Raw genomic sequence first — 25,136 nt, forward strand, 5'->3', positions numbered from 1 at the left:
ATTAACCCCTCTATTAATGGGAAAAGTGCCTTCCTATCCTTGTGACGCATGCACCTCTTAATCTTCTACATCCCTATCAAGTCCCTTCTCAACCTTAACTACTCCAGGAAAAGCTACCTCAGCCAATCTAATCTTTTTCTCTTAGCTCAGGCCCTCTAGCCAAGGCAGCATTCTCCTCCACACCCTTTCGAGTACAGTCACATCCTTCCTATAATGTGGTGACCGGAACTGCCCACAGGACTTCAGTTGTGGCCTAGCTAGCATTTTATACTGTTCTAACATGACCTCCTTGCACTTGTATCCTATATCTGCAGTACTTAAGCAATTATCCTACATACCCTCTTAACCATATTATCTACCTACACTATCTTCAGGGATTTGAGGACATGCACATCTTTGTCCCTCGGATTTTCTGTACTTTCCAGGATCCTGAAATTCATGGTTTAATCCCTTACCTTGTTAGTCTTTCCCGAGTGCACATTGAATTCTATTTACCACAGCCAGAGCACTAGAACTATACCAGCTGACCAGTCCTTTGATATCCCCCTGTGATTTATGGTTATCCTCCTTATTGATTGCCACCCTACTAATTTTTATGGCACCCAAAAACACCTTGCTCATGCTCTGTACATTTAATTCCAAATCATTCGTGAATACCACAAACATCAAGGGTCCTAATACCATGCCTTACAGAAATGCATTGGAAAACAGTGTTGCAGTCACAGATATGACTAACCCTCTACCATCGCCCTCTGCATCCTGCCCCTCAGCTAATTTTGTATCCAACATACCACTTTGCCTTGGATCCCATGGACTCTTACTTTCTTGGCCAATCTGCTATGGGGACTCTTAGCAAAAGCCTTGCTGAAGTCTATGTAGACGATATCAAATGAAGCAATCTCATCAACATTATGGGTTACCTCTCGAAAGATTCAATCAGATTTGTCAAACACAATCTTGCCTTAAAACACCATGCCCATGATCCCTGATTCACTTATTTATCTCTAATTGCATATATATTTTGTCCCACGGAATTTTTCTAATAACCTCCCCAACACCAAGATTAGACAAACCAGCCTGTAACACCCTTCTCTACCTACTCCCTCCTATTTAAATGATGACAGAATGTTAGCACTCCTCCAGTCCTCTGGCACCTCAAGTGTAACTAGAAAAATTTTAAAATTACAGCCAGGGTTCCTGATATCTCCCTTGTCACCATCTGCAGCCTAGGAGATGTCTTGCCTGGGCCTGAAAATTTATCCACTTTCAAGGCTGCTAAACCCATCAGTGTCTCCACAAATCCCCATGTTCATTTCTTCTAATCTTTCATGGTTCTTCATGCTTAACAACCCTTGTTGTTACTTTTGAATGTGAAGACCAATGCAAAGGGGGAGGCATGGTTTAGTGGTCTAATTGCTGGATTGTTAATCCAGACACTCGGGTAATGTTCTGGGTTTGAATCCCGCTGAGGCAGATGGAGGAATCTGAAGTCAACAAAAATTTGGAATTAAGATTCTAATGATGACCATGAAACCATTGTCAATTGTTGGACAAAAATCCATCTGGTTCACTAACATCGTTTAGGGAAGGAAATCTGCCACCTCTGGGCAATTAGCAAATGGCAATAAATGTTGGCTTAGCCAGTGACACCCTTATCCTGTGAATGAATTTAAAAAAATATATTAATTGAAGACCATTTATCCTGGCCTATTTCCACAAATTGGTTTATGATTCTGTAAAGGATTTCATAAGTCACTTGCATAGTCTTTCCAAAACTAAAACATGATGTTCTCTAACTCTTTAATAACCTCTGTACTGTCCAATCTCACAGATGGAGGCCTAACATTTTAATTCTCAGTTTCTGTTGCATTTTCCAATAATTTCTATTTCACTCCCTATTTCTTTCACAACCATAAGAACACTTTTACCTTAATCATCATCCTTTTCATAATATCTCTTTCAACACATTACCATGACACAACTTTTTTTTTCTCTGGAGTCCTCATTACCTAAATTACATCATTGAGTTTTTTTTTTCATTTTATAAGGCCTAACGAACCTTACTTTTAAGGGTAGCCTGGAGGCAGAAACAACTCTAATATTTTGTATGTAGCCACAAAATTTAAAAATTTGACCTTTTTACTAACTTTAGTTTTCATTGTTTGCTAAACACACTTTCAATGTTTTTTAGCCAACTCATACTGCAGTTAACTTTTCTCTGAAATACAAAACATAGGCTGGAAATATAGTCTCTGATCATTGGCTTACCAATTTTCTTTCTGAATTTATGTGGTCCTCTCCGTGTATGTCCGTAAATTAGTTCAAAGGATTAAACATTGTGGACTAATAAGGGTCATACATAATGGCAAGTAATAACAAGGGAATTCAGTTATCACATTCATTAGGACATTCCCGACATTAAGCTTCAGTAGTGGTTTTCAATGTTTGATGCCACCTTTCTAATTCGTACATTGAGATTGTGAGTACAAGCAGAGATGCAAAGTGTTTTATTCCCAAACTAGTTACCATTTCGCTGAATATTTGTGCCATAAAATTGAAACTTCATCTAATTTTCTTTGGGTAAATCGTACCTTGTAAAAAAAATTGAACTACCTTTTCCAATGCCCATTTTTGCAGTGATTTTTCAGGAATTTTTCAGGAAACATCCATAATCATTAAAAGGTACCGATTCCTTTTAAGAAGATGTCATATTCTAATTATTAAGACTTTGCTAAATGGTACTTCAAAGGCTGGTGTAGGAATTAAAGCTACAGGTTTACTTGAGGGCTTTGTGTAGTCCTAAACATTATTTGACAAGCCCCAGGCATAAGCTGATAAGCATTAATTATTTCCTTTTTGGCAATTCTGTATTCTATAGATTGTTCATCAACAGATTGATCTACACAGTCATAGTTCTACCTGTCAAAACACTCTGCAGTATTAAGGTCCAAACATCTTTTGGCCCCATCTATCCAGTTACCTCAAGTTAGATAAAATACCTTTTGACTCCATTCTCAATGAATTTAGGCATTAAGCACAGATTCACAGTTACATCAAATCCCTCAAAGGAATCAGAGTCATCCTCTGACAGTGTACCTCATGTCCTTCTTTCCTCAGCTTTTCTTTAGTCAATTTATGTTGTCTAATTTCCTTACCTTTTAGAGTTCAAGATAGAGTCATAGAGGCATACAGCACAGAAACAGACCTTTCACCTCCAACATGTTCAGGCTGAACAGGTTTCCTAAACAGAACCAATCCCATTTGCCAGAGTTTGGTCGCTATCCCTCTAAACTTCCCCTATCCACTTAACTGTACAAATGTCTTTTTAAATGTTGTAATTGTACTCATCGCTACCACTTCCTCTGGCAGCTCATTCCATATATGTACCTCCTTCTATGTGAAAAAATTGCCCTCAGGTCCATTTTAAATCTTTCCCCTCTCACTTTAAACCTATGCTGTCTAGTTTTGTACTCCCCTACCCTGGAGAAAAGACATTGGCTATTCAACTTATCCATGCCTTCCATAATTTTATAAACTTCTATTAGGTGACCCCTCAGCATCTGATGCTCAAAGGAAAAAAAGCCCCAGCCTATTCAGTCTTTCCTTACAATTCAAACCTCCAGTCTAGGTAACATCTTTGTAAATCTATTTTTGCTCCCCTCCCAGTTTAATAACATCCTTCCTAACAGCAGGCAGATCAGGCTAGGGGAGTCCAAAATGAAAGGGCATAAGTTTAAGGTGAGAGAGGCAAGGTTTAAAAAGGAGCTGCAGGGTAACTTTTTTTCATGGAGTGTGGTGTGTATATGGAACGAATTGCCAGAAGTAGTAGTGGAGGTGGATACAATTACAACATTTACTAGGCATCTGGATGGGTATATGAATATGAAGGGCTTAGCGAGATATGGGCCAAATGCTGGTAAATAGAATTAAAACAGATTGGGATGTCTGGTCGACATGTACAAGTTGGATCTAAGGGTCTGTTTCTATGCTGTTTGATTCTGTGACCCCTCTACAACAGTGGCTATGGGTTTAGAAGCTACCTCACAAACTCACAGCCTTCACCTTTAAGAAGGACAAAGACAGCAAGCAAGTATATAGGGAACACCATCAACTCCAACCCTCCCAATGTGAACATTTTTTGCCATTTGGTCCATTGCCGCTATGTCAGACATCTGGAACTGTCAAAATAACATACTGGTGAAAGCAGTAACTTTACATAGGCTGCAAGGATGCAAAAGAAATTTCGTTTCCATCTCCTCAAGAGTAATCACTGAGGATCAAAAAAAAGTTGACTTTGCCAAGGACATCAAATTCCAAAATTTAACATTTTGAAAAACTTTGAAAATAATGCAATGTCTTAAATCATACTTCCCTGCACATATCTACATACAATGCTCCTATGTGAACTATCAACATATCAACTAGTGCACGAAAAATAAAGGATCATATTAGGAGAGTAAAGATTGAGACTTTTTGCTGATGACAACTGTTTGTTTAAAGATTACATGGCCATTAACTTTCTGTTTTTTTTCAGTCAGCGAGAACAATGCAATAGTTGCTCCATGTGGCTGTCACAATTGCTTAAATCCTAAAGAACTCTTAAAAAAAGCTCAATAGCCCATTTGCTAAATCTGCCCCTCTTGGGATGGTCATCTTTGTAAAATCATTCCTGCTCCTCTCCTTTATCTAAACACTGCACATTTATGTTGAAAATTATTCAATGTTTGTAAAAATAGGCAGGACATGAAGGACTGAATACTCAGCCATACATTGAGCCACATTAATAGTTCAAAGGATCTCCACCCTTTGGTAATCACAAAGAAATAAATTCTTTCTTTTTTCAAACAGTTCTCTGCATTTCTTCTCAAATGCAACTCTTTGTCAAAAATATTCCCCTCAAAGGAAATAACCTTCAATTCCTATTCAACTAGATAATAAAGAGCTTTAAAAAGATAGTGTTTCTTTTGATGATCTGGATGCTGGCAAAGTGTCAAAACTCTTAACCCTTTGTCTTACGAGAACAAGTTTTCCATGTGTTTTACCCCTCAATATTGCATAAATTCATGTAGGATAAAGGAATTGTCTGATTTTGGTCCCAAATTACTTTAAATTTTCAAGTGAGAATTTTCAACACTCTTTAGTATATATTTTTTACATTTAGAATTTAACAGGACAATCATACTCCAGCAAGCAAACTAGGAGCAAATCAATTTCCAAAGGTTGAAAGATAGGTAACAGTTGACATTAAATATGTGTGGGAACACCACCACATGCGAGTTTACCTCCAAATCACTCACATTATTTACCTTGGAACTACATCCCTGTTATTTTCCCTTTGTTGAGTGAAACCCATGAAATCCCCTCTCTAACAGTACTGTAGACTCCTGCACCACACAGATTGTAGAAGTTCAAGAAGGTAGGTTGGTACTGGCTTTCAAGTGCCATTAATGAAGAGCAATAAATGCTGACTTTACAAGTGATGCTCACTTCCCATCACAATATAAAATAAAATGGTTTCTCACTATTTCTGAACCCCTCTCCAGCCGTACAGCTGTTGAGATCTTTGCTCTTCTCCACCTCTGGGATTTTGCATGTGCTCAACTTTCATTGTTCTACTAGTGGTCACTGATTTCCAGCTGCCTAGTGCATTACATCCAGAATTCCCTTTCTAAACATCTCTGTCTCTCTTTCTTTCTCCTCCTTAACCAAGTTTAAAACCTACTTTTGCCCAGGACTTTGGTCATCTACCATAATATCTATCTTCTTATAGGACACTGTGTTGTATGCCATTTGATGACACTTCTTCGACACACCTTGGGACATTTTACATTGTTAAAAGTGTTACATAAATGCAAGTAGACTGTTAATTGCACAATTATGTAATAAGGCAACAGTACAGGGATCGTGTGGTTATGTTTCAGAAATAATAATCTAGAGGTGTGACTTAATAGTCCCATTGGAACCTGAGTGACAAGAAACAGAAAATAGTGGTTAATGGACGTCATTTGTTCTGCTGAAAGATTTGCACTTCAACTCCCCTGGAATCTGTGTTGGAAGCCTTGATATTCCTGTTATTGAGCTACACTTGGCGCTCAGGGCACAATTTCAAAATCTGCAGATGGTATTCATTGTTGAAGGAATAGAGTACAGAAGTAGGGAAATGTTGCTGCAGTGGTACAAAATTTTAGTGAGTCCATACGTGGAGTATTGTAGACAGTTTTGGTCCCTTTACATGAGGAAAGATGTAGTTGTATTGGAGGCAGTTCAGAGGTGGTTCACTAAATTAATTCCAGAGATGACAGGTTTATCTTATGAAGGAACATTGAACAGTTTGGAGTTGATCTTAAGAAGGAAGATCAAACAGTTTAGGCTTATATTCTCTGGAATTTGTAAGAACAAGAGCAGATCTCATTGAAGTACATAAGATGCTAAAGAGGATTGACTGAGTAGACATATAATGGATATTTCCGCATGTGGTCCAATCTAGAACAAGTGGTTATAGTTTTAGAATAAGGAGTGGCAGATTTAGAACAGAGCTGAGGAGAAATGACTTCTCACAGAGGGTCATAATTCTGTGGAATTCACTACACCAGAGTGCAATGGATGCTGGGACAGAGTAATTTAAGGAGGATGTAGACAGATTTTTAATTTGTAATGGTTTGAAGGGTTGTGGAGAGTGGGCAAGGAAATGAAGGGTGAGATGAGATCAGCCATGATCGTATTAAATGACAGAGCAGGCTCAAGGGACTAAATTGCCTACTCCTGCTCTTAGTTCTTATGTCATTATGATTCAAACCTCAGAAGCCAAGAGGAGGACAACCATGAGGAGCACAGTACAGAACTTCAAAAAGGAACTTGGCCAGTTAATGGGGTAGGCAGGCAGGTGGCAAATGAAATTCAGTGCACACAATATGAGGTGATACATTTTGGCAGAAAGAACATGGAAAGACAATATAACATGAAGGGGTATAACTGTAAATGGGTGCAATTTTGGAAGGCGAGGTCCCTTTGAAATTGAACTTTTCCAGTATTTCCTGTAGAGAGGAAACCTCGTGTAATGGTTGCTGTAGCAGTTACTTCCCTTCCCCAAACATAATCAATTTCTTAAACAAGGACGAAAGTCAAGTTGATAAGAGTTCCAAAGAATACTGCAAGTTACCATTGACCACTGACTGAATTGTACCAATGACATAAGTATGGCAACAAAAGCGGCCTAGGGATTAGGAATTCTGTCATGAGTAGCTCACATTTTGTCTCTCCAGTCCATTTCCAACATCTAAAAAGGACAAGTGAACAGTGTTATGCAATACTCCCTATTAACCTGGATGAATGCAGCCCAACAACAGTCCAGATATTTGACACCATCCAGAACAAAGCAGTCTTGATTGGCACCATGTCCACCACCTTTAACATTCAATCTTCTCGCCACTGATACACAATGGCAGCAGTGGGTACCAATTACAAGGTGCACTGCAGTAATTCACCAAGGCTCTTCCAACAACTAGATCAAATCAGTAATCTCTATCTCATTGAATATCAAGGGCAGTGGATACATGGGAACACCACCATTTGCTAGTTCCTCTCAAAATAATTCACCATCCTGACCTGGAAAAATATTGCTGACTGGGTCAAAATCCTGCAGCACCCTTCCCAGCAGCACAGGGTTCCCCACACCCCAAGGGCATCAGTGGTACAAGAAGGCAGCTCACCACCAGCTTCTTCAGAGCAACGGGAGGGCAACAAGTGCCCACATCCCAAAAATGAATTTAAATGGAAAAAAAATTGTTTCAAAGAATTGTAGTAATTTCTGAATGACTGGCAATCAATTCAGGAAAGTTTACACACTAAATTTTAATTGTTTCCTCCTTTGCTATGTTGTTCTTTAGGCTTTGGAACTTGAACCAGACTGCACACTTACACTGCAGCCTAATTTTTTTTTGAAAATAAAAAAAGCCTATTAAATTAACCAGAAATGTGGTGGAGATAGGTTCACTTGAGGCATTCAACAATTATTTGGATGTAAAGAGTTTTTAAAGTCACCAGTATCTGACCAGATCGTAGGGCTGCTCTCCCATTAGAGAGGGATGTCAGGTGGGGGTTTAAAGTGGTTGAAGGTAAGGGGAGAGGTTGGAAAGGGGAGGGCAAGGGGAGAAGTTGGAAAGGGGAGGGCAAGGGGAGAGGTTGGAAAGGGGAGGGCAAGGGGAGAGGTTGGAAAGGGGAGGGCAAGGGGAGAGGTTGGAAAGGGGAGGGCAAGGGGAGAGGTTGGAAAGGGGAGGGCAAGGGGAGAGGTTGGAAAGGGGAGGGCAAGGGGAGAGGTTGGAAAGGGGAGGGCAAGGGGAGAGGTTGGGAAGATCTCTTCATTTTAACCTCAGCCAGCACAGAAATTGAGTGATGCCAACAACATTGCCAATGTTGCTGACATCACTCAGTATTGCAAACCATCTGTCCAACCAATTGAACTAAACCAACCCCAGAAAAAATGTGTAAGGGTATGGGGGGAAAACAGGAGATTGCTATTAGAAATAATGCTCATTTAAAGAGCTGGGTCAGCCACATTAAACCTAACAGCCGTTTTCTGTGCCTTACCAATTCTGTGATTCTATGAATACAGTTGAATGTTTCAACAGGCTAGTGGGAACTCAGAAAGCTAAATTAGCCATTACTATTCTAATCTGTTTATTGTAAATGCACCAGAAAAATACATTTTGAGTTGTGATATTTATTGGAGCTCTTAGTCCCTAACACAACCCTAATTTCTGGGATTAATTGAATCAGGATGACAATGAGTAATCGTGTTTTGTGTTAGAACGATAATGTCCCTACCTCTGGGCCAAAAGCCTCAGGTTGCAATCCTGCTTGCCCTGGAGGTGTGCTACAACATGTCTTGATAGGTTTTTTGAGAAAAAGTAAGCAATGCAGGACAGGACAGATTAGGAGACTGAGAAATACCCAGTATAGGCAAGAACTCGCTGCCAAAAGAACTAATCATTTGGAGAAAACACAGGGGAGGGTCAGCGTTCAACTCCACCCTGGGCCTGGTAGAAATAACTGTAGACACTGATCATCAATGTAGCCTTGCTTTCTTTTATTGTAGCCAAACTGTACAGAAATGTCAAATAGTCCAGCTGTTAGCTAGTAAATGGAGATGAATTTGATCCAGTTCGAAATGACCACATATTTAACCATAAAGGTAGTGCATGATGCAGCCAAAATGGGACAAGTTGGTACTGTAGATATAGCCATGTGCTATCTTGATTAAATTGCACGGGTTATTGAGACATTGTAATAACATGAAGCTGACAAAATATTCATGTTCCTTGCTAACCTGCCACACAACACTAAACTTCTCAACGGCCTTGCCGCCCAATGACATTTACAGAATACTAAATGCTTGACCTCTTTGGTTCCGTTATTTAATCCATTAATATTATAATACATTTCGATTACCCCTCCCCCCAGAATTCTTCTTCTTTCTATAAAAATAACATTTTCACTTTTTTTTAAAAATGGCAGTTTTTTTTAAAACTAATCAACGCAACTTCTCAGTGCAAATAGAAAACGCGAACTGAACTATTATAAAACAATCATTCGCCGTATACCGGAAGCGAAAGATTTAGCTTCAAGTAATCGTAAAGATTTTAAAACCGACAAATTCACCTGTTTACTGCCAATCGCTTCCATTGCATAGCTCCCAACGGCACTTATTTAATAAAGAAACGAACGGAGTTGATAATTCATGATAAGTGCACTGTTTTAAGTACCCTTTTTTGCCAAGGCATTCGGAACAAGTGCTTAATGTGCGTTCGGTACTTTGTAAGTGCTATGCAGCTCCAGCGTCTTAACGCAATATATGACCATTAATGCACAGTGCATCCCATTCATTATGGAGTGATCTTAGACCGTGCTAGCGCTGAAGGGCCTCTTTTTAATACAATCGCCCATTTGGCCCACTGTGAATTAACTCGTTATCTGAAAACAGTTTATAAAAGGGAACGCTAGAAAGGGATGAAAGATAGGATTAAAACACATTGTAGGAAGACAGAAAACAGAAATTCAGGAAGGGCAGGGGGAAGGGGGCAAGACGTGTTGCATTCCACAGATGATGGATAATTGTATTAAAATGAGTCGATTCGTTATTTGGAAGTTGGTTGAAACGTGTGAAATCGTCGCCAAGTCTCCATTCAGACCGCCCCTATCCATGTCCGAGGCACAGCCAGGTTGAGTGAACAGAAAACAGAGACCCCAGTGTTCTGAGCTGCCTGCATTGTGAAGACACGTTGAGCAGAAGTTACTTTCCGTGGGGCGGGCAAGAGGGATAGTTTGTTCAGTGGCGAGTGACGATCAGTACCTCAAAAGTTTCTCAGCGGTTAGAACAACATGCCTTTCTCTTTTGTTTCCCCACTTTTGCGTGACCACGGATCAAACAGAAGTGCGTGTGTACACTCGACAGAGAGAGAGAAAGCAAAACAAAAACACAAGGCTGGCTCCTCCAGGTCCGACCATTCCCACACCAACTCACTATAGCATAAAACGAAAGTCTTGGCGGCATAAATAAGTAAGCGTTTCAACTTCTGGTTGAAGCTGCAAAGGAACAATCCTTCCTACTCCCCACCCCACGAAAATAAAACTTTTTTTAAAAAAAGGTGACTCTGGCACCATTTAAATACATTGCGGATGTGCTTGTTTTTCAGTTTTACAGTGCTTCAAAGGGATTTGAGTGCTTCCACCGGGTTTTGTCTTTAAGCCACTTAGAGAGAGAGAGACATTACTGCGTGTTAAACATTCACACTGTGTCCATCCTTTGCTCCTGAAACGATTCCAAGTGAGGACGCTGACTGTCGTTGAGCCTTCTCCAAATGGACCAAACTTGATCCTCGAAAAGTCAATGACTGGAGGAAGGAAAGGGGAGAAGAGAGGCACGGTGGGGTGGGGCAGAAAAATAAACGAGTGCCGAGGATAACCACTCGGGAAACATAAAAGTGTCCACAGGCCGTAAATAAAAATAAGAACATTAAAACACAAAACAAAATGGGGGCAAACTGCTGAAGCGCCCTCACGCACAGCCACACTCCTCCACGATCATGTTGGCCACGTCCCTCTTCACGATGTTGTATTCGTCGTCGAAGTAGAGCATGGACATGGTGCTGAGTTTGGTGGGAATGCAGCAGGAGTTCATGGAGCCGGGGCTCATGCCCCTCATGCGATACTGGTTGACCACGGCAGTGTGAAAAGACGAGGCAGAGCCTGGCGCGCCGGCCATGTACGCCGGGCAGCTCCCCTCGCAGTAGTTGCCATAGTAACCGGCGGGCGCGATGATCCAGTCGCTCCAGCCGATCAGCCGGAAGTCGATGTAGAACTGCTGGCGGCAGCACAGGCTGGTGCGGCCGTCGCACTCCAGGCCCCGTTTCCGGATCCGGTGCTTAGCATCCAGAGCGCGCGCCCGCACCACCAGGAACGGCCGGTGCGCCTCGTCGGCCCGCTCTACCAGCACCGGCGACGCGGCCGCCGCCCCGCAGCCCGAGCACTCGACCTCCAGGTCTTGGCGCCTCAGGCCCCGCTCCCACTGCGCCCTCACCGCCTCGGTCACCGGGAACGTGTGCCAGCTGCTTCGCTTCAGCTCCAGCCGCTTCTCCACCGACGACCAGCGGGTTGATACCCCGGCTCCCGAGCCCCGTAGGGACACCTTCACCGTCACTTGTCGCCGGCCTCCCTTCTCGGCCTTGGTGGAGGAGGAGGACGGCGGCAGCAGCTTCAGGTAGAGCCACAGGTTGGCCTGCTGCACCAGCAGGTTTTGGTTGCCCTCGTTGGAAAGCAAAAAGTACAGGCGTGCTTTGGAGGAAGCCGGTTCGTCTGCGTGCACAAGGACAGAGAGAAACAATCTGTGTTAGACCTCGCTTATTTGAGTCAGAAATATATTGACTATTCTCTATGACTCAGTTTACTCTCACACTAATGGGAGGGTGGGGGTGCAGCACGCAAACTCGGGTTTTATTTGGGAAGCACACTAACTCTGGGGAGGAGTGTACAGCACACTAAGTTGGGTTTAATTTGGGGGCATTGCTAACTCGTTCATCAGAGCAGGGGGCACACTAACTCAGGTCAGGGATGTAGTAACAGGATCAGCCAGATGGAACTCATGGAATATGAGTTCCCTGATTGGAGCAGTTAATCTTGTCCAGTGACGGAGCCCTGGCTGATAGATATAGTGAGAGGGAGCACCAGTGTTCTTGGTACCTTCAGAGAGAGGTGGGCACTGTGGGGTGCTTAATTTATCCTGCAATTCTATTTTGATTTAATCCCCAGCCTCCTCTTTCCCTTTTGTCACGTAAGCATTGCTGCTCTTGGACTTTGTAGGTTACAGTTTTCCTAGCCACCGGGGTGTTTTTCCTGGTGGTGGAAATATTCAATAAAATTATTGCACAAAATGTGTTTTCACTGAGTCCTTGCACTTAACCGCATACAATTTAGGTGCTATGGGAGCAAATTACTGCTGTGTAGCAAGAAGAGAACACGAGAAAAGATAGAATAGGAACAAAAAAGCAGGGATTCAGAATCTCATTTCAGGGGAGTAACTGAGTTGGAAAATTAACAGAAAGGGTCAGAGGTTCTGTTCACTCAGAGCTGGCTCTGAGGAAGCTAAACCAGTGTCAACTATTATACATGTGGAAATGAAGGATGACTTGGTGATAGGATACTGTTTTTTGTGGTGTTATTTCAGTAGTGATAAGGGAAAAAAATATACTCCTGAATTAAATTGTCCCTCACCTTAGAGGGGTCTTGTGACTGCTGTTGGGGTTCTGGATACCATTTCACCCTCACCTCCACAGCTACCGTAAGATCAGATTTAACCTGTTGTGGAGTCATCTCCCCATTAGCAACTCTGCTGGAGCTATCCCTTTAGTTGCATGAGGGGTAGCCCAGTAATAAATAAGAACTAGTTCAGTTTGGTATCAAGTGAAGCTGCAGGTTGTTTCTTTAAGCCTGTTTTCAAAATTTGGACTGCTCTTTCATCCAGACCATATCATATGGAGTTGTCTTTATATGCCAAATGCCATTTGACTTTAGGAAATACTCGAATTAACTGCTGGTAAATGATGGCCTGTTGTCTGTGGCTAACAGTTCTGGAAGCCCGTGTATTGCATAAGTTGCTCGCAGCATTTCTGTCATCTCCATGTTTGATGCATTAACTTAATACGTGTCCAGCCACTTTGAGTGGATGTCCACAATAACTAAAGAACCTTAAGCCTGTGAAACTGCCAGTAAAATGTAACTGAGCCTATTTGGCAGTTTGAGAATGGGCAATCTGTGTTAGGATTTTTGGTAAGGTTAAGACTAGCAGAGACATGTGACTTTGGTTTAAACCTTAATGAGATTCTGACAGACAATTTGGTACGTGGGATTAATGACTTAACCATGCAAAAGTGCATACTAGCTGAAGCCAAACTGGACATCAAACAAGCACTGCAACTGGCTTTGGCATTAGAAAATGGAGCGTGCCAATTGACCCAGAGGGTCACTTCTTAAATGAAGGCTATTGCATAGCTTCAGTCATGACATACCTTGAACAGAGGGTCTCTAGGTCAGCCTATAGCAAAACATCAAAAAAAAGCCAAGCCTTGCCAAGCGTTCAACATTTTCTTCAGGATCAAGCCATCATAGTTGCTGCCGGTCAGTGGACTCAAAGCAGCAAAAGAGACCCACTTGGCCTGAATCAAAAATCAGAATCAATCAAAATAAATATCTGGTTAAATGGTTGTCTCGTTCTAATGGAGGTTGATACCTCCATGACTATCACAGATACAGTCTTTGAAGAACCAGTCTTCAAGAAAATTTGCTCTGGACCTCAACCCTTAAATTTGCTAAGACCTTGCCTAGACTGAGAATCTACACCTGGAAACCTTTACAGATTAAGGGTACAACCTCAGTCTGGGTCTCAAGTGAGAAGCAACTGGTTTAATTGTCACTGAATCTAGTAAAAGGCTATGGTCTAAGCCCTGTGGAGTGAACTTGTTTGAGAAAGATTCAACTGAATTGGTTCAACATGTCTTCATTAGAAAATGGCTGCGTGAATGAAGTACTAATTAAATACCTGGAGATTTTTCAAAAGAGCCAAGGCTACCTTGCATGTGACCAGGAAGTAATTGCAAGATTCTGCAAGGCCTACCAGTACCATTTGCCTTACATGCAAAAGTACAGGCAGAAAACAGGAGGCTGAAAAGCCAAGGAATCATCAAACCTATGCAGTTTGTGTAATCAGCAGCACCAATTGTACTAATTGTGAAGCCCGACAGGTCGGTTTGCCTTTATGGGAATTTCAAACAAATGGTAAACCACTTCTCATAGCTGGATAAATACCGAATTCCTTCCATAGAGAATATATCTGCAAAGCTGGCAAAGGAAGGGGCTGTCTTTCACAAAGCTGGACATCAGCCATGCATACATGCAACTGTGGTTAGATGAGCCCTCCCAGAAGTATGCCTTCATTAATAGCCATTAGGGTTTGTACCAATATACAAGACTGCCTTTTGAGTCTCATCAGCCTGTGCCATTTTTCAGCAAATGATGGAGAACATTTTACAAAGTCAACCCCAGGTCACTATTTTTCTGGATGATGTGCAAATAACAGGGAAGACCAATAAAGAGCACTTAGAAAACTTGGATGTAATCTTTAGATGTTTCCCCATGGCAGATGTATGCCTTAGGAGGGAAAACTGTGTGTTCCAGGCACACCAAGTGACCTACTTGGGCTACAGAGTTGGCAAGACCAGATTACACCTTTTGGAAGATAAAGTGAGGGCAATCAAAGGTGCTCTGGCTCCCATGCTTGTACCGCAGCTTAGGACTTTCTCTGGTTCGGTGAATTATTACGGAACGTTCATATGTAATGTGGCCTCTATCCTGGCATCCTTACATCCGCTATTGAAAAAGTGTCAGCTTTAGAAATGTCTTGTAGCCAAGACATAATCTTTAGGGAAGTGAAGAGCCGTCTGTCATCATCTAAGGTGTTGACACACTATGATCACAAGCAAAATCTAGCGCTGACATGTGATGCTTCTCCGTATGGTATCAGGGTAATGTTGGCTCACAGATGGCCCAACAGAGAGGAACCCTCAATAGCACATACTTCCTGGACTTAGCTGATGCAGAGCACAAATACACCCAGATAGAGAAGGAAGGTTTGGCAGTCATCTTTGGTGTGAGAAAGTTCCACCAATACCTTTACGGATGTAAATTTGTAATAGTAACAGGTCACAAACCCCTGCTAGGGCTGCTTAAAGAGGACAAGGTTATGCTGACCGCAGCTTTATGTCAAATTCAACCATGGGCCTTCATTCAAAGTGCTTACAATTACAAATTGAAACATTTTCCAGGAGCCAAAGAGCAAATGCAGCTTGCCTTGAGCCACCTCCTGCAGACACTATCAGTGATGCTGCCACTGGAAAAGTCTGTTCTGGTTTTAAACTTTCTGGGCACTCTTCCTGTCACCACTGACAATATCAGAGTGAGGATGCAAAAATCTCCAGTGCAGACAAAACCAAAACAGCTGGTGGTGATGGAGGAAGCAAAATGGCCATCAAACCAGAATTGAAACCTTTCTGGACGTGGTGAGATCAGATCACCAGAGAGAACGGCATTTTGTAAAAGGAGCAAGAGTGATTGTCCCAGGCAAAGGTCATTGCAAGATGCTGGTTGAACTCCTCCAGTGTCATCCAGAGGTGTCCAAAATGAAGATGTTGATGAGAAGTTATGTCTGGTAGATGCAGACATAGCTGCATTGGTAGGGCAGTGCACAGAGTGCCAACAAGGACAAAAATTACTGCCAGCAACTCCCCACATTCATGGGAATGGCCTGGACTTGGTTACAAGTCAACGACACTGGGCCTTTCACGGGCTCAATGTCCTTAGTCATTATGGATGCCCACTCAAGGTTATTGGATTTGCAACTAGTTCATTTGTTAAACACAGGGATGACAAGAGAAAAGCTGCAACCATCTTTGGGGTTACATATCCTCCCAGAAGTGTTGAAGATTCATAGACATGTACAGCACGGGAGTAAACCCTCAGTCCAATTCATCCATGCCGATCAGATATCCTAAATTAATATAGTTCCATTTGCCAGCATTTGGCCCATGTCTGTCTAAACTCTTTCTATTCATGTAGCCATCCAGATTCCTTTTAAATGGCATAATTGTACCAGCCTCCTGCACCTCCACTGGCAGTTCATTCCATACACACACTACCCTATGTGTGAAAATGTTGCCTCTCTGGTACCTTTCTAATTGTCCACCTCTCACCTTGAAACTTTGACCTCTAGTTTTGGGCTCCCCTATCCTGGGGAAAAGACTTTGGCTATTCACGCTACCCATGCGCCTCATCATTTTATAAACCTCTAACAGTCACTCCTCAGCGTCCAAAGCTCGAGGGAAAATAACCCAGCCTATTCAGCTTCTCTATAACTCAAACCCTCTAACCCTGGCAAAAACCTTGTAAATCTTTTCTGAACCCTTCCAAGTTTTGTAACATCCTCCCTATGGCGGGGAGATCAGAAATGAACACAGTATTCCAAAAGAGGCCTAATTGGTGTCCGAACAGCCACATGACCTCCCAACTCCTATACTCAATGCACTCACTAACAAAGACAAGTGTATCAAACATGTTCTTTGCTGCCCTGTCCATCTGCAACTCCACTTCCAAGGAACAATGAACCTGCACCCCAAGGTCTCTTTGTTTGGCAACACACCCCAGGACCTTACCATTAAGTGTAAAAGTCCTGCCCTGATTTGGCTTTCCAAAATGCAGAACTCACAGACAATGGCTGATCATTTATCAACAGGAAATTCAACTATTTCCTAAAGTCAAATGGCATTTGGCATATAATGACAACTCCATATCATCTATGATCCAATGGTCTGGCAGAAAGAGCAGTCCAGACTTCATAGGCTTAAAGAAACAGCCTATAGCGACACTCAACAACAAATTGTCCCAATTCCTATTTGATTATCGGAACACCCCTCATATGACTGCAGTGATAGCTCCAGATGAGTTGCTAATGGAGAGAAAATCCAGCACCGGTTTAAATTTGATCTTCCCAGACTTGGAGCATGAGGAACATTGTTGCTAGGCACAAGGCTCTTCTAAGTGAGAGATACAACTTATTTCATGGGACAGGAGTTTGGTACTGAAACCACAGAAATGGCCCTGCATGGGTAAGAGACATGGTCAACCTGAGGTCAGGTCCTGTGACATACAAAGTTCGAGTAGGTGAGGCGGTCCTGGACAAGCACATGGACCACATGTAAGCTACAAGTTTGCAATTGGGGCACGGCCACTGAGAACAGCTGGAAGGCTGTCAGAACCCATGGGGACTACCTGCTATGTCATGTGTCAATGAAACCTCAGAGTCAGATAGAGTCCTGACACTTTTGCCACCTGAAGAAGAGAATGAATTTCTTCCAAGACAGTCCAGGCATAGGAGGTGGGCAACAGTCTGGTATACACCACTTGAACACAAGGTTGACTCAGAGGAGGCAAATGTGGTCGGAAAATGCTCCAAGCCACACTGCAAGACTTAGAGGGGAAGGGATGTAATGATTGTAACAAGGACAGACAGGCGGACTTTATGGAATATGAGTTCCGTGTTTGGGATTGTTAAACTGGTCCAGTCAGGAAGCCCTGGCTAACAGATATAAACAGGTGTGTCAGACATCCTGTTCATTCTGAGGAAGCTGGACCAGTGTCAACTACAATGTGCGTGGAAATATATGTGACTTGGTGACAGGATACCGGCCTCTGTGGAATTATTTCGGAGGAGGCACGCTTATTTGGGTTCAAAGCAAAGAAGGAGGCACACAGAGATTTGGGTATTCATGTCCATTGTACCCTGAAGGTGGCAACGCAGGTGGATAGAGTGGTCAAGAAGGCTTATGGCATGCTTTCATTCATTGGAGGGGGTATTGAATACAAGAGTTGGCCGGTCATGTTACACTTGTATAGGACTTTGGTTCAACCACATTTGGAATACTGTGTACAGTTCTGGTCGCCACATTACCAAAAGGATGTGGATGCTTTGGAGAGGGTGCAAAGGAGGTTCACCAGGATGTTGCCTGGTATGGAGCATGCTAGCTATGAAGAGAGGTTGAATAGATTAGGATTATTTATGTTAGAAAGATGGAGGTTGGGCAGGGGGGACCTGATTGAGATCTACAAAATCATTAGAGGTACAGATAGGGTGGATAGCAAGAACTTTTTCTCAGAGTGGGGACTCAATTACTAGGGGTCATGATTTCAAAGTGAGAGGGAAAACGTTTAAGGGAGATATGCATGGAAAGTTCTTTACGCAGAGGTAGATACCTGGATCACATTGCCAGGGAGTGATAGCAGTGGGCACGATAGCATCATTTAAGATGTATCTAGACAGATACGTGAATGGGCAGGGAGAAGAGGGATACAGATCTTTGGAAAATAGGCAGCACATTTAGATAGAGGATCCGGACTGGCGCAGGCTTGGAGAGCCGAAGGGCCTGTTCCTGTGCAGTAATTTTCTTTGTTCTTTGCTCACGCTAACTCAGGTTTGAATGGAGAGGAGGCACACCAATTCAGGTTTAACACAGAGAGAGCACACACTGACTCATGTTTAAGAGGGATTCACACTAACTCAGGTTTGAAACGGGATGGCACACGAACTCAGATTTAACACAGAAAGGGGGCCAAACTGACTCAGGCTTAAAAAGGGGGCACATGAACTCAGTCTTAAGAGGGCGGCACACTAACTCAGAATTCGGCACAGATGTGGCACACCAAGTCAGGTTTAACACGCGGGGAACAATAACTCAGGTTTAACACAGAAAGGGCAACACACTAAGTCAGGTTTAATACAATGGGGGTGAGACACTCAGGTCTAACACAAAGCGGTGGCATACTAGCTCAGGTTTAACACAGAAGGCGCACTAACACAGATTTAAGACAGAGGAGCACACTAATTCAGGCTTAAGACGGGGCAAAGTAACTCAGGTTTAACACAGGGGGCACACTAACTCAGGTTTAACACGGGGGGCACACTAACTCAGGTTTAACACAGGGGGCACACTAATTCAGGTTTATCACAGCGGTGCCCACTAATTCAGGTTTAAAACAGAGAGGGGGCACACTATCTCAGGCTTAACACAGGAGGACACACTAGCTCAAGTTTAATGTGGGGGCACCCTAAATCAGGTTTAACATGGGGGGGCACACTATCTCAGGTTTAACACAGGGAGGGGGCACACTAATTCAGGTTAAATCCAGGGGAATCACTAATTCAAGTTGAACATGGAGAGGGGAGCACACTAATTCAGGTATAACACGGGGTCACACTATCTCAGGCTGAACACGGGGGACACACTAGCTCAGGTTTAATGCGGGGGCACCCTAACTCAGGTTTAACACAGAGAGGAGGCACACTAACTCAGGCTTAACATAGGGGAGCACACTAATTCAGGTATAACACAGGGGGCACACTATCTCAGGCTTAACACAGGAGGACACACGAGCTCAGGTTTAACGCGGGGGCAGCCTAACTCAGGTTTAACACAGGGGGGCGCACTAACTCAGGTTTAACACAGGGGGGCACACTAACTCAGGTTTATCACAGGGGGGCACACTAATTCAGGTTAAATACAGGGGGATCACTAATTCAAGTTGAACACGGAGAGGGGAGCACACTAATTCAGGTATAACACAGGGGGCACACTCTCTCAGGCTTAACACGGGGGACACACTAGCTCAGGTTTAACACGAGGGGCACCCCAACTCAGGTTTAACACAGGGGGACAAAATAATTCAGGTTTAACACAGGGAGGGGGGCACACTAACTCAGGTTTAACACAGAGTGGGGGGCACACTAAGTCAGGCTTAACACAGGGGGCACACCAACTCAGGTTTAACACATGGGACACACTAATTCAGGGTTAACACAGAGAGGGGGCACACTAACTCAGGTTGAACACAGAGAGGGGGCACACGAACTCTGGTTAAATACCGGGGGATCACTCATTCAAGTTGAACACGGAGAGGGGGCACACTAGCTCAGGTTTAACACAGGGGGGCACACTAACTCAGGTTTAACACAGAGAGGGGGCACACTAACTCAGGTTTAACACAGAGTGGGCTACACACTAATCAGGTTTAACATGGGGGGCACACTATCTCAGGTTTAACATAGGGAGGGGGCACACTAATTCAGGTTTAACACGGGGGGCACACTAACTCAGGTTTAATACAGAGAGGGGGCACACTAATTCAGGTTTAACACAGAGTCGGGGGCACACTAATTCAGGTTTAACACATGGGACACACTAATTCAGGTTTAACACAGAGAGGGGGCACACTAACTCAGGTTTAACACAGAGAGGGGGCACACTAACTCAGGTTAAATGCAGGGGGATCACTAATTCAAGTTGAACACGGAGAGGGGGGCACACTAGCTCAGGTTTAACACAGGGGGCACACTAACTCAGGTTTAACACAGAGAGGGGGCACACTAATTCAGGTTTAACACAGAGTGGGGGGCACACTAATTCAGGTTTAACACGGGGGGCACACTAACACAGGTTTAACACATGGGACACACTAATCCAGGGTTAACACAGAGAGGGGGCACACTAACTCAGGTTGAACACAGAGAGGGGGCACACTAACTCAGGTTAAATACAGGGGGATCACTAATTCAAGTTGAACACGGAGAGGGGGCACACTAGCTCAGGTTTAACACGGGGGGCACACTAACTCAGATTTAACACAGAGAGCGGGCACACTAACTCAGGTTTAACACAGAGTGGGGGACACACTAATCAGGTTTAACACGGGGGGCACACTAATTCAGGGTTAACACAGGGAGGGGGCACACTAATTCAGGTTTAACAGAGGGGGGCACACTAACTCAGGTTTAACATAGAGTGGGGGGCACACTAATTCAGGTTTAACACGGGGGGCACACTATCTCAGGTTTAACACAGGGAGGGGGGCACACTAATTCAGGTTTAACACGGGGGGCACACTAACTCAGGTTTAACACAGAGAGGGGGCACACTAATTCAGGTTTAACACAGAGTGGGGGGCACACTAATTCAGGTTTAACAGAGGGGGGCACACTAACTCAGGTTTAACATAGATTGGGGGGCACACTAATTCAGGTTTAACACGGGGGGGCACACTATCTCAGGTTTAACACAGGGAGGGGGCACACTAATTCAGGTTTAACACAGAGAGGGGGCACACTAACTCGTGTTTAACACAGGGAGGGGGCACACTAATTCAGGCTTAACACGGGGGGGCACACTAACTCAGGTTTAACACAGAGTGGGGGCACACTAATTCAGGTTTAACACAGAGAGGGGGCACACTAACTCATGTTTAACACAGGGAGGGGGCACACTAACTCAGGTTTAACACAGAGAGGGGGCACACTAAATCAGGTTTAACACAGGGAGGGGGCACACTAACTCAGGTTTAACACAGAGAGGGGGCACACTAATTCAGGGTTAACACGGGGGATACACTAACTCATGTTTAACACGGGGGGGCACACTAACTCAGGCTTAACAGAGGGGATACACTAATTCAGGGTTAACACAGAGAGGGGGGCATACTAACTTAAGTTTAACACGGGGGGCATATTAACTTAAGTTTAACACTGGGGAGGCACACTAACTCAGGTTTAACAGAGAGTGAGGCACATTAACTCAGGTTTAACACAGGGAATACACTAATTCAGGGTTAACGGGAGTGAGGGGTCGGTAGCATGTCTCCCTGTCGCTTCGCACCGCTGAGCCTTGAGAAATATTTTTGACGTTAACTATGTCCCAATGAAACAGAAAATAACCGCTCCAAATAAACAGTTGAAAGTAACTGCTCAGAGGCGTCCTCATCATCTTCACATATTGGGACTGCGGGCTGGAAATCACAAGGAAATCACTGACGGAGATAGCCACCGCACGCAAACAGGGATGGGCATCCTAATCAGGCTGACATTGAAAAGACGGTGGCCACAGAGGCCAGATTCAGGTCATTCCAGGCAACTTTCTAACTGGTACTGAGTCAGTGGTTATGTCAATGGCAATCCCCGATGCGCGCACTTTTAGATTGAGACAGCTAATAAAGCGAATGAAGAGACAACTTTCATCCTCTGCAGTGGGGCTTCAGGGCACAGTTTGAAATGCGTTCTAGCGCATCAATGTGATTTCACTACAACATGCCAGAAATACTGCAGGCCTCAGCACACTTCAATATAAGTGGTTCAGTCAAGCACGGCTTTACAGTTCGCCCCCTGTGATACTGGCACGCTTACACATTGGCAAAGCCCGAACCCGTTCAATCGCCAGGTGCAAGCAAATCCAACTGCGTGCAAAAGATTGGCTGACCAATACATTTCACTTTCACAAGGTGATCCTGCCCAGTCCATCTACACGCACTATTCCTAAATGCACTGTGCACACAGTTGAAATCATAATTAGATAGTTGGATTCTCACTTGTTGAGAAGGCTCTATATAGATTCTAGCCTCGGATGTACAAGTATTCTTATACCAATACTTTTCCGAACAGAAAAGACAATTGCCGATACAAAGATGGAGCAGTTTAGGTCGATAGGTTTTGACCAGGTTTCAAAGCAACTGGGAACGTGCCACACAACAGCCGCAAACAGACTTCTATAACAAGTGGAAGCGCGTTCTTCCGCCAACTGTAAACTTTACAAGGCCCTAAAAACGATGTTCGCACCGCTATTGCGAAGCTGACTGTGGACTGGATGCAGCATTTTCTTTTCAAAGACCGGCTGGCTGTTTGGTGCTCTCGGGGCGGGGGTGGGAGTGGGGAGGGCTGCGGAGGGGCCGCGTAATCATCACATAACTCGCAAGTACAGTAATCCGGAAAATGTGTGCACGATACACAAACTATGAAATGCTGGAACACTCTCTGATTTCGCTTTTCCCCCTGAATCCGCCAACCCAGTGGGTCTTAATTCGAAAAGGAAAGTTATACTGTAACTTGGCAGGAAAACATTTTTAAGTTTAACCTCGTTTCATTTGAAATCAGACTCCAGTTGCTTCCTCCGCCCAACATACATCGGGAATCATGCGTTTGTTATGGTTTTGGAGAGGGCGTTTTATCCTTAATGTTATACTGTATCAAATATTGCTTCCGAATTTAGCTGACAATTTCATAGAATCCCTACAGAATGGAAGTAGGTCATTCGGGCCATCGAGTCCACACCGACCCTCTGAAAGCATCCCACCAAATCCCAGCATCTCCCACGACCAATCTACCTACCCTGCACATCTTTGGGCTGTGGGAGGAAACCCCGAGCACCCGGAGAAATATACAAAGTCTACACAGTCGCCCGAGGGTGGAATCGAACCCCGGTCCCTGGCACTGAGGCAGCAGCGTTTAACCACTGAACCACCGTGCCCAGATATCTCTTACAGTACAGTATGGTAAAACTATGTTAAATAACAGCTATCCTATTACCAGTTTGGCGTACATCTCTCTTAACCAAGCGCATAACCAAAATCAGGCGGTATCCTTCTTTATCCAGAAGTTCCCTGGTTTGATTTTCTGTTTGACTTTTGAGCTGTGAACACCTCAATCGAGCTGTCCAATCAGTTCACGCTTTGTTTATTGCTGATGTACGTGCGGGTTAGTATCTACACTACAATAAACTGCAGCAAGACAGCCCGCCCTGGCTGTGAGGGGTTTTGCCATTTGGTGTCAAATTTTACATCAAACTACTTTTTCTCGAGCAATACTTATAAATTGGAGCTTCTCTCACACACACTACTGTTTAATATCATTGATGAACAAATCCTGAGCCCCATTTAATTACCTCCCGCCTCCCTTTCGGCCGTAGTCCTTTCCATTTAATCTTTCCTCCCCCTGCGATTCTGGTTTTGGATTGATTCTGCACGTTAATTACGGCTATGCAACAGCTACAGTGTTAACCGTTAGCGATGGCTGTAGTCCCTGGCAAACGGCTCTCACATCGGAGATGAGGGTCACCGGAACACAACCTAAACACCCCTTCCCACCTCCAAGACTGTCATTTGGTTTGGGACTAAGTTGCAGCTCTCTTGGTGTCTCAGATGCGTTGCTGTTAACTTTAAAGGGAGCTTCTAACCAGTGTATTATTACCCCAGGCTTTCCAATCAAAAGAACTGATCAGGAGCTGTTCCGATTCTTCTGTCAAACGCTACAGTTTGGAAAACCTTCCAAACCCAGCCGTTTAGGTACTAAGTGAACTGGAGTAAAGTCACTGTCAGTATTGCTAAAGAGGGAAGGGGTTCTTTCCAATTTATTCCAATGACTTTACTCTCATTGTTGGGGCTTTGGTATCCGTGAAAGTTTACCGACCTCTCTCAGCGAAACTGATGATCTCCGAAGTCTGCTCCTGCAGTTCCTTCCTGGTGTTGGTAGTCGCATGGCCATCCAGGTGTGGGATCTCCAGCCTGCCGTCTTCTCTCATCTTGCCGGAGTGTAACTTCCTCAGGGCGGTGACCATCGCCGCTCTGGGCACCGGGTGAGTGATGTTGGGCCTCTCCCGCATCTGCAGGCGGCTCAGGATGTGCCTCTTGACGGCTTCCAGGAGAAGCGCGTCGGTCTGGCCGGGCTCGTCTGGCTGGCTGAGCCCGCAGGTCGCGCAGGAGCCGGCGCCGGTGAAAGGGAGAGAGCCCTCGGCTGCCGGAGCCGGCGTGCAGCCGCCACACACCACGATCGCTAGCAGCCACGCTCCGCTCAGGCAAAAGACGCTCATCTTTCCAGGGCCAACGAGATCTCTCTCCCTCTCTCCCCCACCCCCCCACCCACCCCTCCCTCCCCACCTCCCCACCCCCCCCCCCCCAACACACACACAGAGTGAGAGAGAGAAAAAAAAATCCCCTATCAAATGTGACTTAAAAGTGGCTCAATGTTCGTGCTGGGGTCGCCACTGTATTGCGGTAGCGCCTCAGTTAGCATTATATCAGCAGACAGGAACCTGCTTTCTACTGGGAATGTTTCCAGATAGCATCAGGCTCCCTGTGATAAATAACGTTTTTCGCTCCCCCCTCCAAAAAAAACTGAAGGGCGGCTGGGATACAAAAAAAATTAGCATCCACACTGAAAAGCTCTA

The 25,136-nt window shown here is 44.1% G+C and overlaps 1 protein-coding gene across 1 annotated transcript; it reads right to left on the minus strand.

Annotated features, from left to right (window-relative positions):
• Window positions 1-9,070: 9,070 nt before the first annotated feature.
• On the minus strand, window positions 9,071-24,779 carry LOC125453790 (inhibin beta B chain-like). Its single transcript, XM_048533726.2, has 2 exons — window positions 24,380-24,779; window positions 9,071-11,850 (listed from the first exon to the last, which is right to left on the minus strand). Exons 1-2 carry the CDS (start codon window positions 24,777-24,779, stop codon window positions 11,054-11,056), a joined length of 1,197 nt encoding a protein of 398 aa, XP_048389683.2. The 3' UTR covers window positions 9,071-11,053.
• Between the last annotated feature and the right edge of the window lie 357 nt (window positions 24,780-25,136).

The sequence above is a fragment of the Stegostoma tigrinum genome, chromosome 7 (assembly GCF_030684315.1).
Source record: "Stegostoma tigrinum isolate sSteTig4 chromosome 7, sSteTig4.hap1, whole genome shotgun sequence".
Classification (NCBI taxonomy): Eukaryota; Metazoa; Chordata; class Chondrichthyes; order Orectolobiformes; family Stegostomatidae; genus Stegostoma; species Stegostoma tigrinum.

Bases quoted from the DNA above. Each gene is read 5' to 3' on its own strand.
- LOC125453790 (XM_048533726.2), bottom strand. From the start codon at position 24,779: ATGAGCGTCTTTTGCCTGAGCGGAGCGTGGCTGCTAGCGATCGTGGTG. The intron at 11,851-24,379 runs GTCGGTAAACTT...TTGTGCACGCAG, and splicing joins CATCAGTTTCGCTGAGAGAG to ACGAACCGGCTTCCTCCAAA.